The sequence below is a fragment of the Carya illinoinensis genome, chromosome 6, assembly GCF_018687715.1.
Source record: "Carya illinoinensis cultivar Pawnee chromosome 6, C.illinoinensisPawnee_v1, whole genome shotgun sequence".
NCBI classification, from domain to species: Eukaryota; Viridiplantae; Streptophyta; class Magnoliopsida; order Fagales; family Juglandaceae; genus Carya; species Carya illinoinensis.
The window spans coordinates 29049796-29066622 of record NC_056757.1 but is presented as its reverse complement, the minus strand read 5'-3'; the positions used below and the strand labels follow the sequence as shown (position 1 = coordinate 29066622).

At 35.2% G+C, this 16827-nt stretch overlaps 3 protein-coding genes across 3 annotated transcripts; all 3 read left to right on the top strand.

The window, feature by feature from the left end:
* Positions 1-955: 955 nt before the first annotated feature.
* LOC122313041 (ceramide synthase 1 LOH3-like) lies at positions 956-4285 on the top strand. The gene is made up of 6 exons (XM_043127745.1): positions 956-1311; positions 2257-2486; positions 2603-2758; positions 3030-3215; positions 3598-3782; positions 3915-4285. The coding sequence occupies exons 1-6, from the start codon at positions 1174-1176 to the stop codon at positions 3944-3946; spliced, it is 927 nt and encodes a 308-aa protein (XP_042983679.1). The 5' UTR covers positions 956-1173; the 3' UTR covers positions 3947-4285.
* Positions 4286-6160: 1875 nt separating this feature from the next.
* LOC122314200 lies at positions 6161-8280 on the top strand. Its single transcript, XM_043129621.1, has 2 exons — positions 6161-6318; positions 7290-8280. Exon 2 carries the CDS (start codon positions 7317-7319, stop codon positions 8130-8132), a length of 816 nt encoding a protein of 271 aa, XP_042985555.1. The 5' UTR covers positions 6161-6318; positions 7290-7316; the 3' UTR covers positions 8133-8280.
* Positions 8281-10022: 1742 nt separating this feature from the next.
* LOC122314199 (peroxidase 11-like) lies at positions 10023-12395 on the top strand. Its single transcript, XM_043129619.1, has 4 exons — positions 10023-10379; positions 10620-10811; positions 10945-11110; positions 11755-12395. Exons 1-4 carry the CDS (start codon positions 10023-10025, stop codon positions 12180-12182), a joined length of 1143 nt encoding a protein of 380 aa, XP_042985553.1. The 3' UTR covers positions 12183-12395.
* The last annotated feature ends 4432 nt before the right edge of the window (positions 12396-16827 follow it).

Here is a 16827-nt window from a genome sequence, read left to right as displayed (position 1 = left end):
TACACATCATTCATACATCACGTATTTGGTAAGAAAAAATAAAAGATAAAATAAAAAATTATGTATGGTGTGAGGATGATGAGTATAATTTTTCTTAATAAAGAGAGTTTTAAATCTAACCATTTAAGTTGTCCTATAACGTTAGGTAAGCCTCGTTTAGATGTTAAGATGATATGAGATGATATAAGAAATATGTGAATAATAGTAAAATTCTTTGAGTTGTTTTATGAAGTTTTGAAAAAAGATAAAAAAAAAAAGTTGAAGAAAAATATTATAAAGTTAAAATATTGTTAAAATATAAATTTTTAATATTATTTTTGTTTTGAGATTTGAAATTTTTGAATTATTTTTTGTATTTGTTTGGAAGTTTAAAAAAATTGCAATAATTAGATGAAAAAGTTAATATTTGAGATTGAAAACTATTTGTATTTGAGTGATATTTAAATGTTGAGACGAGATTAGGCCAACTCAACATCCAAATGGAGTTAGGGTAGGTTTGAATGTTAAGAGTATCTTAAATCATTTATAAATAGTAGTGAATAATAATGAACTGTTTATTATTAGTAATGAAGACATGAAGTAGTCTGAGATGGTTTTAGCAGACAAACACAACCTTAATTCCATGAGAATTTGCGAAACAGATGCTATGGGCCCCAGGTGGGCTGTGAACACATCTCTCAACTCAGCCCCGTTTAGTTACACAGATGAGATATTTTAAATAGTAATGAATAAAATATTATTATAATATAATTTTTTAATATTAATTTTGTATTAGAATTTGAAAAAGTTAAATTATTTATTATATTTTATATTAAAATTTTAAAAAATTATAATGATGAGTTGACATGAAATGAGATGAGTTTTTTAATTTTGGTTAACCATATAATAGTTCTGGAGGCCCGGTAGTCTCCCTAGTCCCAACGAACTACCACTTGGCGTCTCAGGAGCAGCCCAATCGAAGTGGCAACTTCGGAATTAAAACAAAACTTTAAGGGTATTAATAAGCAATGAAACAGAGTCCCAACCAACTTTGTAGTGGCCGTTGTACATGCTCTTTGAGCCTAAACAAAACTGCTATGCTATAGGGACGAATGCCTCTTCTTGCTTACGTGATCCACAGAAGTCGCCGTATGTTTTCCAGGAAATTTCGGATCATTGGAAAGATAATCCGATATGGGTTTGACGGAAATCTTGACTTCCTTCGACTGGGAGCTGGAATCATACCCAGCTTACGAGGATTTTGCTATCCTCCCCTTCTTTGCTCTGTTTTTTCCCTGTGCTCGCTTTTTCCTCGACAGAGTCATCTTCGAGGTACTCTCTTATATTCAAATTTTCTTTTTATAACAATTAATTTGAGCTCATCAATTTGTCATTTAAGTCCTCGGGTTTATCAGGTTGTTAGCTCTCTTTTCAATTCTTTTTGATGATTGAGCATGCTATCAATCAAATAGTTTTAATTGACCCATATGGGAGGTTTTTCAATTTATTCGATTAAGCTGTGTTTAGTTTTTTTTTTTTAGATATGTAGACTTGGTTTTTTTAATATGAGTTGGATTCTGTGACGTGTTATGATTATTTGTGCTTCTTTTGTAGTTGTAGAAGCATTTCTGGTGATTTGTTTTTTTGGTGATTCCACAGTTTCCCAGTTAAAGCTGGTTTGTTTATCTTTAATTTGTTTTGTTCGTGTATTTCTTGTTATAAGAAAATGGGAAAGAGAAGAACTTAATTTAAATAGAAACGTTTCAATTGTGAAAGTTTACTACTTTCGTATTGATACTGGGGATCGAGTAGCTGCATTGTAATGAAAGTGCACTACTTTCTTTGTAGTGATACTGGGGATCGAGTAGCTGCATTGTAGTGAAAGTTTACTACTTTCTTTGTAGTGATGCTGGGGATCGAGTAGCTGCATTGTAGTGAAAGTGCACTACTTTCTTTGTAGTGATACTGGGGATCGAGTAGCTGCATTGTAGTGAAAGTTTACTACTTTCTTTGTAGTGATGCTGGGGATCGAGTAGCTGCATTGTAGTGAAAGTGTACTACTTTCTTTGTAGTGATACTGTGGGTGCACAGCTCCGTATTCCATTGTCTCATTGGTTTAAATTTCTCTATATTCTTTCTCCAAACCATACAGATATTATCATATCTAGGAATTTTGAATTGGACTGCTTTTTCTCTGTTAACTCTTGCAGATATTTTCTTTACATTCATGTTATCTGAGATTTCTTTTTGGTGTCTGAAATGAATTATATATTTTAGAAAGTGGCAAATGGATGGATTTTCAGAAAGGGACATGAGATGCTGGATGCTGAGGCGAGTGAGAGAAAAAAGAAGATAAGAAAATTTAAGGAGTCAGCCTGGAAATGTATTTACTATCTTTCAGCAGAGCTTCTCGCTTTATATGTAACTTATGATGAACCTTGGTTTACTACCACAAGATACTTTTGGGTAGGTCCGGGAGATCAGGTTTGGCCTGACCAAAGAATTAAGTAAGACTTCCTAGATTATATATACAAAGTCTTTGGTTGTTTTTGATGCATCATTCACATTGGCTAGCTCTAACCCGGTATTTATTTAGCAAACAGTGGCTAATTAGTATTTTCAGGTTGAAATTGAAGGGATTGTATATGTTTGCTGCTGGATTTTACACATACTCCATATTTGCTTTGATTTTCTGGGAAACAAGGCGTTCTGACTTTGGAGTGTCTATGGGCCATCATTTTGCAACCCTCATTCTCATTGTGCTATCTTACATTTTTAGGTATGTTTTGATGGAGTTCTGTTTGTAGCTTGGGCATGGTGTGTTGATCACCATACCAAGGAGGCAATATCACTTCCAATTTATCAACTGAAATCATAAGGGTTGGCATTATTTGAAGTCATAAATGTGTCATTCCTGTTGCATATGAAGAAAACCATTTGGCTTCAAGTGCATGCAATGATAAAAATAAATAAATAAATAAAATTAAAAAAAAAAAATACTGGAAGCACTACCATATTACCAATACCTGATTCTCTCCTATTTCTTGTAGGTTTTCACGTGTTGGTTCGGTTGTTTTGGCTCTGCATGATGCTAGTGATGTATTTCTGGAGGTAGGGAAGATGTCCAAATATAGTGGTGCTGAAAGGATAGCTAGCTTTGCGTTTATTCTATTTGTTTTGTCCTGGATATTACTGCGCCTCATATACTATCCATTCTGGGTCCTTTGGAGTACAAGGTTTGTACAATTCTAATGCCTTCTTTAGATTACGCATTAAATTGTGTACTTTTCCCTGGCTTCTACTCTTCTGCCAGGATCTTAAGATCTAGTGGTTGTGGTTAACCCATTAACTATATATTCCTAACCACAAACCTTGATAGCATGCCAAAGAATGGATGGCTACCAAGAATTGGACTTGTGAACTCGTTCTTAATGATATGATAGGCAGAGACATTCACCATTACACCAGACGATCACCCATTCAGAAAGAGAAAAAAATCAATCTTGATTTCTCAAAAAAGAAAAAGAATGCTGTTTGTATCAAATAATGCTTTGAGACCGATAGTTTATTTAAATACTGTCCCTTTATGTTTTTGGTTATTTTTCTCCTTTGATGCAGCTACGAAGTTGTCCTGACTTTGGACCAGGAAAAACATCCAGTGGATGGACCAATTTATTATTATGTGTTTAATACTCTTCTATTCTGCTTGCTTGTTCTTCATATTTATTGGTGGGTATTGATGTACCGGATGCTTGTTAAGCAAATCCAAGCAAGAGGCCAGCTCGGTGATGATGTTCGATCTGGTGAGTGAGATATATGTTCACTTAGGGGTTATGTAAATTAAAAGCATGCACATTATTATTTATAAATACTATAGTACTGTAGTTTGCCAACTATAAAAATGATTGGAATTTTTTAATTGTGGCTCCTATCAGATTCTGAAGGTGAAGATGAACATGAAGATTGAGCAAAAACCAAAATCTAACGACACCATGTGGTGATCATTGTGAAAGATTCTTCTCGCCACTTCCCCTGCAGATGACTACGGCTTTAGCTTTATGCAATTGAAAGGGTTGTATATCTAGCAGGTTAGAGGGTAGCAATTGGTGAAAAATCTCATTCTTTTATCCTAGACTCTGGCCGTGCAACTTGACACCTTAAAGTTCAAGTTCACTGGCTGAGAAATGATACACTATACAGAATTTTAACAGTACCTTGAGAGTATCATACTTTGTACTGAAAAGACTTGATCCTGCTGGCAGTTTAAGAAATTCAATGAAGGCCTCCAATCTTTTTTCGAGAACAATGTCGTTGATATGGTTCTTTTGCCTATACTGGAGTCTGTGTGTGAGATCTATGAGTTGCTTGGCAGCAGATGGTGTAAGCTGTCTCAAAAGTTTCTTGGGGATAGAGTACTAGAATTAAAAGTTCCAATATCATTTAGTATCAAAGTTGTTGATAAAGGAATCAGAACGGGACCCTGTTCACTGGCTCAATAAACTTAAACCAGTTTGATCATAAATGCATTTATCATCCAAGTATCTTCAAATCCTAAATTCCCAGTTTCTCCTGTAACATATCACTCTCACTTATTTAGTTTCCTTGAAATCGCCTCAGCTGGTAGACAGTTACTTCTTTTATTGTTAGCTAAGTTTTAAATCTCAAAATTCTATTTACAAGTCGGTGCGAAGAACATTGTGATTTTGATCAATGTTTTAAATACTGTACTGTATCGGTTGGAATATGCCGTACCGGCAAATGGTCCGGTACATATATTATACCTGTTTTATACCGGCCCAAATACCGGCCGTATCGATAGATATTTCGGCTGGTACCGGCCTACGTACCGGTCGGTATTTCGGCCTATACTCTTCTTCTTCTTCTTCTTCTTCTTCTTCTTCTTCTTCTTCTTTTTTTCTTTTTTCATTTTTTCAAATTACAAGTTCATTTTTTAACTCCCAATTCAGACTAAACTATTTATAATTTATATATATATATATATTTATACATATAGTTTATTCATATATCGACTATTTTGAAACGGTACACGAAACAGTATTGGTACTGAAATATTTTATTTTAGTACCTTGACCGGTATGACATCTGGTACGGTATTCAAAATATTAATTTTAACACATTCTATTATTTCTATTTAGTGTACCTTAATGTTATGATTGAAGATCCTAATAAGTTAGGATACACAGTAGTTCGCTATTTTGTAGTGGTCGAATGAGAGGTTCAACTTTCTTTGACAAAAGAGAATATGTATGACTTTTGATGAATTGAAGGAAAATTGTAAGGAATAAACTCACTTGGAGATGAGAACCTCCTAGATAAGAGAGATGAGAAAGGAATTGAGATTTCGGAAAATGACATTTGTAATCTTATGGTACGTAAGTCTTATATATTTATTTTGTTAAAAAGTAGGAAAATATTAAATCGACATAAAAAAATTATTTTTTTAATAATAAAATTAGCCTAGAGAATTTTTTTAATATTAAATCGCTATTTTGCACACGCTAAAATTATATTTAAAATTAGCCTAGAGAATTTTGTATTAACTGTGTGGATAATTTGCTAAATTTCATTTCCTTCTATATAAAGGAAAATTCTCCACTACCCATGCGGCTCGGGTGGGCAGAGGAAGTTCAGTATGAATGCAGGGGTGGAGAGCAAATTCGAAAATGACCTATTCTTCCCCTCAAACGAGCATTTCAGCGTGAAGAGGAAAAAAAATAAAGGCGGCAAAATACACATCAGGTATCGAGCGTGGGTAGTGAACAGTGAGTGATTTGTAGTATTACTCATAAGAACGGTGCAACTTTGCCGTTTGAGTACTACCGTTCTATTTGATATATTTTGAAATTTTTATTTTTTTATTTTTTTATTTAAAACATTTTTTAATATATTTAAATATTTTTAAAAAAATAAAAAATATATTAATATATTAAAAATTAATTTTTTAATCATTAAATAAAAAAATTTTAGATGAACAGTCAAATGGAGCGGTCATTTTGAGAGGCAAAGTATTGTTTTCCTTACTCATAAAACTGTACTCTAAACGAAATAACAGAACGACAGAATACAGATTCTATACCTTGACGGGCCTAATGCCAAACTTGGGGCTAATATGGTGGGCCGGCTAAAACCCAATGGTCTAAATGCCTTTTATGTAAAGTGTAAACCAAACACACCCTAACGCCTTAAAGTTATTTCCTTCAAACTTTCCGAGTTCAGAGCTCCTTCTACCTTGATTGAGAGCCAAGAAATACAGAGAGTGAAAGCCCTTAAGGTTCCCGATCTACCTAACCTCGACGGCCTCGTTCTCTCGTTACCCGGGTATGCATTTCTCTTACTCTTTTCGTTTTCCCGGGAAATTGCATTTGTTTTTTTATTGAGCTGATCTTCTGTAAATTTCTTTCTTTCCTTTTTTTTATTTTTTTTTATGCATAGAATTAGCCTCCGTAGGTTTTCAGAATAATTTTTTATTTTATAATAAGAGAAATCATCATGGAGCTATATGCTTTCGTTTCCTAATTCTTGCTGGCGGCCAAACAAAATGGCTAGGGTTCATGGATAGCAACTCGTCATTCAGCGTTGATTCTGATTCATAATTTCCATGCATTTTTTCACTTTTTATTGATTAGAGTGATCGAGAGAGAGGGAGAGAGGGGGGGGGGGGGGGGGGGGGGGGGGGGGATATATAGGGCCTTACTAATATGCAAATTGCAGCTTCTATTGTTTGCAATAATTTGACTACCATCCTTGTTTCTAGAAGTTTACACAACTCGCCAGTTATATCTAGTATTCTACTTGCAAGACGCCTGAAATTATATAAATTTATATCTAGTATTCTACTTGCAAGACGCCTGAAATCATATAAATGATCTCTTCGGATGAGACACAACCGCCCCCCCCCCCCCCCCCCCTCTTTTATTTTTATTGGCACCGGATACAGCGTCCCGACTAATCTTGGAGGTGCACAGGCACTCGGTAAGGAGTTTTTCACAAGTGCATCTTGGGTAATTCAAAGGAAAAATCTCCCAGTCCAATGATCCCTAAAGATTGTTTGCACCCAGTGGGATTCGAACTAAAGGGGGCCTTTGGGTCCATTTTTTGACTCGGTACTCTCAAATAGTGGGACAATCATTGCTTAATTTTCCAACAAGAAAGAATTAATGGTTAAGTAATAGATTGAATTATCCATTTAATGTGATTTTTTTGTTAGTTAGTTGGAGTGTTGTTGTGTTAGTAACTACATTATTAGAAAGTCTGCTACTTATACTACGTCTACTTGCATATTTTTTCAGGGTGGTGAACTTGGGCCAAGTTGACAAATGGAGGATGTCCTAACAGAGCTTCCCCCGCCTTCAAGGTTCTTTGAGGAAGATCTCAATAACTTTACTGCTCCATCACCGCCTCTTCCATCTCCGTCCCTCATTTTTTCCAATCCTAAACATGATGAACCTCTTCGTCCCTCTCTCCTCATCATTGCCGTATCTTCACCATCTATCCATATTTTCCACCATTTGTCCTCCAAAACCCTAATTGGAAGTGTCATCCTTCCTGAAATCCCTTTCTCTGGAAGCTCTACTGAACCCTCTATTGGAGATAAATCTTGCAATATCTATACCCTCAATGTTGCTGATGATTCAATTATCCTTGTCTCTGTTCAGTGCCCCATTGCTGCAGAGAGATCACACATTGTTGCAAAGTTTTTGATTGCAGATCAAATCATTCCTGAGAGGGTTCTGATATTGGATTCAATTCAGAGTCGAAACTTCCGTGGTAAGCTGTCGCCAGATGAGACATTTGTTTTCAAGCTGGAGACATCATCAGAAAAAAGAGAAGGGTTAGGTGAGGGTAATGGTAGTTCATCATTGTTAAAGGGTATAGACTATTTTCCATCAGGAAGTCTTGTAGATGGCTTGGCAGCTGCCTTGCTGGGCCGATGCCAGATGAAGAATATCAAGGGAACTCTTTGTCTTTCGTGGCCAGAATTTGGTGGGCCTGTGGTGTCCCTGCTTAAATCAATACTTCACAAGAGTGTGTTGCCTGGCTTGGACTTGAGCATAAATGGTGGCATTGGGGATGAATATTCAAGGTTCAGCTGGACCAAGGACCGTCCTGTTTATTCGGAGTTTTATACCTGATTAACTGTGTTTGAGATGCTCTTTCATATCCCTTTTTTATCTTTACTCAATAGTTTTCTTCTTGCTTTATTTAATTAGTTTCATTTTCTTGTGCTGTTACCAAGATTTTGGAAAGAGTTTGTGATCAAGGACAACTTTATTTCCCTTATGATGCCAAGCTCTAATTTTTATTCAATTTTTCCAGAATGCTTTTGATGCCTTCGATTTATGATAAGTTCTATTAAATATCATGTACTTAGCAAAAAGAAGGTAAAATTACATGTTTTTGACGAATTTTACCTCATCAATCTGTCGTTTGGTAGCTTCATCAATGAGAAGCATTCCTAGCTCCAACCGTATTAACTACCCTTACACCTAGGTAGAGTGGCAGAGCAGCAATTTTGATAGATCAACCCACTGATGTATTTTTATGGTATCAAGTATTGCTAGCACCCACAAGTATCTGATTATGGCTTCAACCCCTGATGCCTTGGTGCTTATGGCTGTGAAGGCTCTGAGTTGCATATATAACAGTAGTTTAATTGGCCACCATTACAATTTGAAATTGTGCATCCCCCTGAATTCCTCAATACAAATCCTATACAGGGTCACAGACCTTGTCCTGTGGTGTGGAAATGACCCATCAAATCTCAAGATCACTTACTACGCGTTGTTCTGTTTGCAGAATAAAGTGGCTTTGACAGTAAGATCTGTTGGCCTTTTTAGCTGTTTTAGATCCCATCTCTTAAGCTGAACCTCGGTCCTCATTTTCAAATAGTATACCTTTCTTTGCTCGCTGGCCATATGTACGTCATATTTCTTTTTGACATGCTATTGTCCCGACTGGCTACATGGCTCCTCCTCAGCAGTGCAACCTTTAAATTGCTTATTTGCCATTGAACTCGAACAATAACCTTTTTGCCTACTAATTTTGATTCCTGAACTGTGTCTGAGTTTAATTTCGTTCTTAAACTATTGTTTGTTTTACTTTAGTTTCTAAAGTTCCAAAAACGGTTCAATGAAAAAAAATACTTTGCACCAGGGATTTTACACTTTGCACTCCCAAACTACAAGTCTCTCAGTTTGTTAAGTGGTGCTATGAAAATTCCATGATTTATTTTATACAAAGGATCGAAGTGGGATTGGGCGTATGATTATATGGACAAAATCAAGGGTTTAGGGATACAAAAATGTGTTTTTTCACACAACTTAGAGAGATAAAAAAATCTAATTCGACAAAAAATAAAAAATAAAAATTCAATTTTGGCTATAGGCTTTTTTTTTTTTTTTAAGGGGAGAGGTTTTGAACCCATGTTCTTTATTTAGAGAATTGGGTCATATGCTATCAGGCTTTTAGTGGCTACAGGCAATTGATCACACGTTACAGGTGATCATGGTCCTTCCTGAGCACCGGTAACATCTCTCAGCCATTAGAGTCTCTCCTATAGAAAGCAGGCAAAGAAATTTTGACAAGAAAGCAAACTGATTCTTGTCGGAAGCATATTGGTTTCTTGAGCCAGAAATTGTACACCTGAATTTCATTCAATCAGCCACAAATTCAATTATTTCCCCCAAAAAATATCAAACTCACGAGTACTAAATTTCTGTATATAATTATGGTCAAACCAAATCTGTTAAAATTAGACCATCCAACTAAGCTTTTTCACTTTCAGATGGTTTGTCCACAAGGGCTGATTTGCCATTCAAGTCATGAGCTGAATCAGTAAACATCAGCTGTTATCGGTTTGGTGACTTGCCCAATATCCTTTACGTTATTTTTGTCGAATCTTTCAACGTTAAACTTTGTCTCAACTTATGGTTTTTGGAGTACCCACCAACCAGCCCAATAGTAGTTGCATCCTCTCTTGACTCTAGACTTCCCCCATATAATTCAGAATACTCCAAGTGGCCATGAAAAAAACTCACAAACAAGCTACAAATTCCCCACGTTCCTTACACTTGTATATATCTCTCATCAGTCTCACCCATCTCTCCCACTCTCGAAATTATCCCAAGAACATGATAATGGCAAAAATGGCGTTTTCCCTTCATTCAAAGCCCCTTGTTCTGCAATTCATGCTTGTGATTCTCTTCCTTCTTGGAACCAGATTGCATGCAGCTGACCCTTCTCTAACGCTAGATTATTATGCATCTACTTGTCCGGTTGTGCTTGAGACTGTCAAGAAAGAAATGGAATGCGCAGTGCTGTCCGACCCACGTAACGCGGCCTTGGTTGTGCGATTACATTTCCATGACTGTTTCGTTCAGGTCCACATCTTTATTCATTTTTTTTTAATATGTATATATTTTCTTGGCATTGTTTTATACGAAGTGACATGTTTCCAAACTAGATTGGCGTAAATAGTTCGTTTTCTAGAAGTTACTCCAAATAGCCGTCAAAATTGCATACATGGCTAACATACATTGGATTAATTGCCGGGTAGAGAAAGATACAAAGAAAACTCAAGTTTATGAAGTTTGAGCTTTGAGTTTAATTAATTGGCACAGGGATGCGATGGATCAGTTTTGCTCGAGGACACAATTACGTTGAAAGGAGAGAAGAAAGCCCCCCCCAACATACACTCTTTAAAAGGTTTCAGAATTATTGATAGGATCAAGAACACGGTTGAATCAGACTGCCCTGGGATTGTCTCTTGTGCAGATATACTCACCATTGCTGCGAGAGATGCTGTGCTCCTGGTACGAAGAATAGTAAATAGAGATTGCTGAAACCATGTCAAAATGTAAAATCTGTTGCGTAATGCCGGTTGAAGGATATTTTGCGATAACATTCCTTTCTCTCTCTCTTTTTTTTTTCATTGTTAATTTGCAGGTTGGTGGACCTTATTGGGATGTTCCTCTAGGAAGGAAGGATTCTGTCACTGCAAGTTATGAGCTGGCAAACTCAAATCTTCCTAAAGCAGAAGAAGGCCTGCTGTCTATCATTTCCAAGTTTCTTTACCAAGGCCTCTCAGTCACAGACATGGTAGCTCTTGCAGGTTTGGCCCTTTAATGAGACAGAGCTCTAAGATATAGGAACCTCGAGTTGTTTCTTCTAAATCGAGTTTCAATCCTTGCATGTTGGTGTGTAGAGACAACATTTATTGTGGTACTCATTACACTAACAAAAAAAAAAAAATCAAATACGAGAGCTTTTTTATGCTAGCAGGTTCGACAAGCTTCCATATCAGTAGTGCGCTTGACATGCCAATAAATAGTTTTGCCAATAGAGTTCTTCTAAATCATGAGACTAGTCATGCTTGTGGTGGCTTATTAACTATTATGATTTTTTGAATAGTTTCATTTGCTAACCGAAATCAAGCAAATGAATATATATAGGAAGAATTGGGTAAACAGTGATGATAAAAACAGAGTGCAGATTATTTTTTCTTCATTTTTTCGTGCATGAGTTAATATGCTAATTTATGTGGCCTATCCATATGTGTATCCTAAAGTAGTTTGTTTGTGGAAAGTTTTCATAATAAGTTCAAAATATTTCTTAAAGAAATTTTCCTAAAAAATCAGTTTCAAGTTCTTTTTTTAATGTTGCCAGTGAGATATAGAGCCCTTTGAATCACATGCTTGGTGCTGATATCACACTCTCATATGGACTATGGTTGTTTTGTGTGCTTGTAATCTTAAGGGTCACACACAATAGGAATGGCACGCTGTGCCAGTTTTCGATCAAGGATCCATGGAGACTGGGAAGCAACAACTTCGGGATACGATCCAATCTCTGAGTCACACCTGAGCAACTTGAAATCTGTCTGCCCACCTATTGGAGGATCAGACAATAACATATCAGCCATGGACTATGTTACTCCTAACCTCTTCGACAATTCATTCTACCATTTACTGTTGAAAGGGGAGGGGCTGCTAAATTCAGACCAGGAAATGTATTCAAGCGTGTTTGGTCTCGAAACAAAGGAGCTTGTGAAGAAGTATGCAGCAGATCCACTTGCTTTCTTCCAGCAATTCTCGGATTCAATGGTGAAAATGGGAAACATCACAAACCCGGAAAGTTTTGTCAGTGGAGAAGTTAGGAGAAACTGCAGATTTGTCAACACATGAGCTACAAATCCAGATTGTTAAAACAGCTGGGATTGGTACTTTAAATAAGCTGTTATATCAGTGAAAACATAGATTTATGTATCAAAGCGGCAGAAAAGAAAAATATTCATGGAAAAATGTCAGCTGGCCGGAAGTTAATGTTTATTCATTTTGTCTTTCAATGTCAAAAGTTGACATGCCTTGCCATTCTTATCGGATGTGTTTTATATTGAACCTGAACATTATTTACCATCATTTTTCATTCGTGCCAAACACCATAAAATAGATTTTTAATTCTTTAGGGCTTATGCAATGGACAAAATTGAACCATACTCAACAACTGTCTGGTTGTTTAAGAGTAATTCTCTTGGTGATACCCTATAGATCTCCTCTTCAACTTGAAGGTCTATTTGGACTAGAAGTTGGGAAATCACAGGCTCTATCATGATGGCAATTTCCCAATAAGGGGTCCCATATCGTACATTAAACTTCACAATATCCCATGAGAGAGAAAATAAAGAAATTTGGGCAAAACAACTGCAGAAAAGCTCCCCACTTTTACCAGATGCATCTTTCATTTAGGAAAAAAAGAGGTGGATTCATGGAATTTGAGTTTGAAAAAGTGAGCAAAAGGGACCAAAAAGTTCTTAAATAATCATTCAACAGCAACTCATCATGCAGCCGCAATGATGTTTGCATGTAATTCACAAAACTTTAAGGAGATTTATCATCATGCGCTTTTGTAGATCCAACTGACATTCTTCCTCTCTACCCTTCAAAAGATCTCTGCATCACAAGTTTAAAAACTTGAATTAAGCTGTACCAAGAATAGTTAAGCAAACATGTCCAAGTCAAACCAATGAGCTGTGAAGTTTAAGCTACGATAAAACACCATAAACCTCTTTAATTCCCCAAAATACAACTACAACACCTTGAGCTTCTAAAACCATATGTTTCTCATTCAATTGTTTTTTTAATTTCTCTGCACAACTTAGTAAAGATATATAAATCTCCTTGCTTGAACTATAAAGAGTTCCCTAGTCCCATAACTTTTCACACTTTAAGTAAAACAGAAGAATTAGAGATCCACGCCACATGCATCGGTGCATATTTTTTCTTTTTATAAACCATGTGTAAATGCAGAAACAGATTGATACAATTTTAAAGTCAGATGATGAAAGCTCACGGCTAAAGCCTAATTTATATATTTATCAAACGTGGAATGATCAGAGGGGAGAAGACTATATCAGAGTATTAATCATCAATGGAACAGACGTTGGTTTAGGTTTAAGAGTTCTTAATTAAGCTCTGGTTAAGAGATCTCGAATTCCCAACTCCTATATATCCCATGCATCTTGCTTTGAATGGGATTTGGTTTCTTGGATTTAGCTTTCCCAAAAGAAGAGCCATGACAACTATGAACCAACTCTCTCTCTCTCTCTCTCTCTCTCTCTATATATATATATTATCATATTTATGCTTTTATAGTTAATTTAATTGTTATTTTTGTCGTTTACATGCATGACACCGCTTAATAACTCTAAAAAGGACACGCTTTGGCACGTGGCAAAACCCAATTTGCCAAGTTCTTGGCTTTGCAATAATTTTTAACAGGAATAAATGGTAGTAGGTAATCTATTTACAATCCAATTTTATTTAACAGAGTGGTAGGTTTTGTTGTTATTGTCTATTGTCCGAGGTTTTTTATTCAATGTATGGGAATTATTAATATAGGGTTTTTAATATTCAATTATAATAAAGAAATATGTGTTATTTTATTTTTCTTTATTAAGCATTATATATATATTATACACATAAAAGGTCTATACGTACTATTCAAACTTCTACACGATTACCATACAATATTGTAGAATATCTAAAGAAAACAACTGCCACTACCATGTCCTTTTTACCTCTTACAAAAGAAAAATTCTAAACATAAACCTACATGCCACTCTTTTTTTCTTTTATTAAATATTTGGTATATGGATAATGAGTAGAAAAATTCAATTAGTTTAAGAAGAATAAACTCAATTTTAAAAAAAAAAAATTTAAAAAAATGTGTGGCGTATTGTGTGCAGGCTTATTTGTAGCAAAACTCACGATCGAAAATTCTACTCATCATCCTCGTACCACACACCACACATAATTCTTTTTTTTATCTTTTTCTCTTATCAAATATGTAGTGTATGGATGATGAGTAGAAAAATTCAATTAGTTTAGAAAGAATAAAATAAAAAGAAATTGAAAAAAATAAAAATAAGTGTGGTTTGTGGAGATAATGAGTAGCAAAACTCTTTTTATATATCTAAATATAATTTTTATAAACGAGAATTTGTTTTGTGTGATAAATTATATTTATTTTATAATAAAAATAATTTTACAATACGATGTTTGTAACAATTTTCATCTCATCTCATTTTTTTTAAATATTTTTTAAATATAAATATTTTTAAACTAATCATTACAACTTTTCCAAACTTTCAAATAAAATATAAAAAATAATTTAATTTTTTTAAATTTCATAACAAAACTTGTCTCTAGCATTACTTATATATATGTACGATAGTACTACTTAAAAATAATAATAAATTATTGCTTTTAACAAAGTGAAAGCATCCTAATACATATTCAAAATGACACAGGAGTAGAAAAACAGTTGAAAATAAAATAAATTATCTCATCCCCATGCTCTTAGCTAGGTTTACCAATCCATGGATCATCTAAGCAATTTCCTTCTCTATAAATATATGAATGGTATCAAATGGCATACATGTGAAAGAGCATCTTCCTTTTTACGAAGACGAATGATACTTTAATTTTATTAATAGTTCTCATTTTCGATGGAGAAATACTACGTACAAAATAAGAACTTGGAGGTTATAAAAACCCTAAACCAAGTCCTAAACAAACTAAAACTATATTAACTATCAATATAATATTAAAAACTTATAAAAAAAAATAATATTAAAATGTAAACTACAATAACCAATGTATGAAAACAGTACAAGAAAATCTATATTAAGAACTACAAAATAAGACACTAAAATGTAAAAGAAATGATATTTACAATCGTGAAATCTGCAAGCTTCACACAATCTCTTTGAAAAAAGTGAAAAAATACGAGACCTACATAAAAATAAATAAATAACTTTTTAATAACGGATCCTATTATTTTTCAAAATTATTACACGACGATTATGCATTTTACGATTTTATGTAACATTACTTAAAATATAAAGTGTAAAGCACATAAAAATCAGAAACTACAATCTATGTCTAAATTTTGGCAAACCAACACTATATGTGCTAAAGAAATAAAACGATCAGTATATCGTAATAAGGTAAATTTACAATTCGTTTTTTAAAAGAGTAAGATAATTATGTAAAAGAAAAAGATAAAAATAAAAAAAAAATGTTTTTTTATAAAATAATTGAATATATAAAATAATTGTAAAATAATTATAAGTGCATAATTATTAATAAAATTAGATGCTTACATTTTGGTTTGGAGAATATTATAGATACAAAAGGATCCCACACACCACTTGCCACGCCTTTTTTTTTTTCCTCTTTCTTTCTCTCCCTCCTAATTTTTTTTCTCTCCCTCCCCCTGTGCCCCCTCTCCCGCATTAGTCATGAAGAGCATGAGTGGCTTCGACGGTGACTGGAAGAGCATGAGTTGGTCATCGGAGGAATGAGAGCTTGGTGGTGGTGGTTCGGTAGCGTGGGAATAGCATATGGCGGCATTATGGTGGAAAATCTGTGGAGAACCATTCGAGAGAGGGTCTTGCGGGGAGAAGGGGGTTTCAATGGTGGCTGGAAGAGCATGGGATGTTTGTTGAAGGAAGGGGAGCTCAATAGTGGTGGTCTGGTGGCATGGGAACGGCGTACGGCTGCACTATGATAAGAATATGTGGAGACCCATTTTGGAGAGGGGCTTGCGAGGAGAAGGGGGCAGCCTCAGGGCTCGGGGAGGGGGGTTTCGACAATGGCTGGAAGAGCATGGGGTGGTTGCTAGAAGAAGGGAAATTTGGTGGTGGTGGCCCAGTGGCGTGGGGACAACGTATGGCGGTGCTATGGTGGAGAATCCGTAGAAATCCATTTAGGAGAGGGAGTTGCGGGGAGAAGGGGGACTTTGACGGTGGCTTGGGTCCATGGGGTGGTTGCCGGCGTGAGTGCTGACGCCAGTGACAGCGTTGCAAGTGGCAGTGTGCGGTGGTTAAGCTGCTTGAGAGAAGAGATTGGATGAGATAAAGGGACATGTGGCATACTGATAATGTGTCATATTAGTGTGTGAGATTCTTTTGTATCTCTAATAATTTTTTTTTAATTTTCTTCCCCCCAATGGACATTTCCTCCATCTCTATCTATGTATGTGTATGTCTATATATATATATATATATAAAATAAGATGTGTCGTCGTGCGTGTAAAATATGAGTTTGGTTTTTCTTTTGTTTTCTTCACTAAACAGAGCATAGAAAAGATGTAAGGCTCTTCTCCCAAAGTATAATCAATAATGATGCAGTAGCTTCCTTCCACCATGAAAGTTGGCTAAGCAAAGGACAATATTGTATTAAGATATAAAAAAAACACACAGCAAAAGTTGAAAATATAAGTTTGTATACGAATGGAATGATTGTTTTTGAAGCAATTCTCATTTTA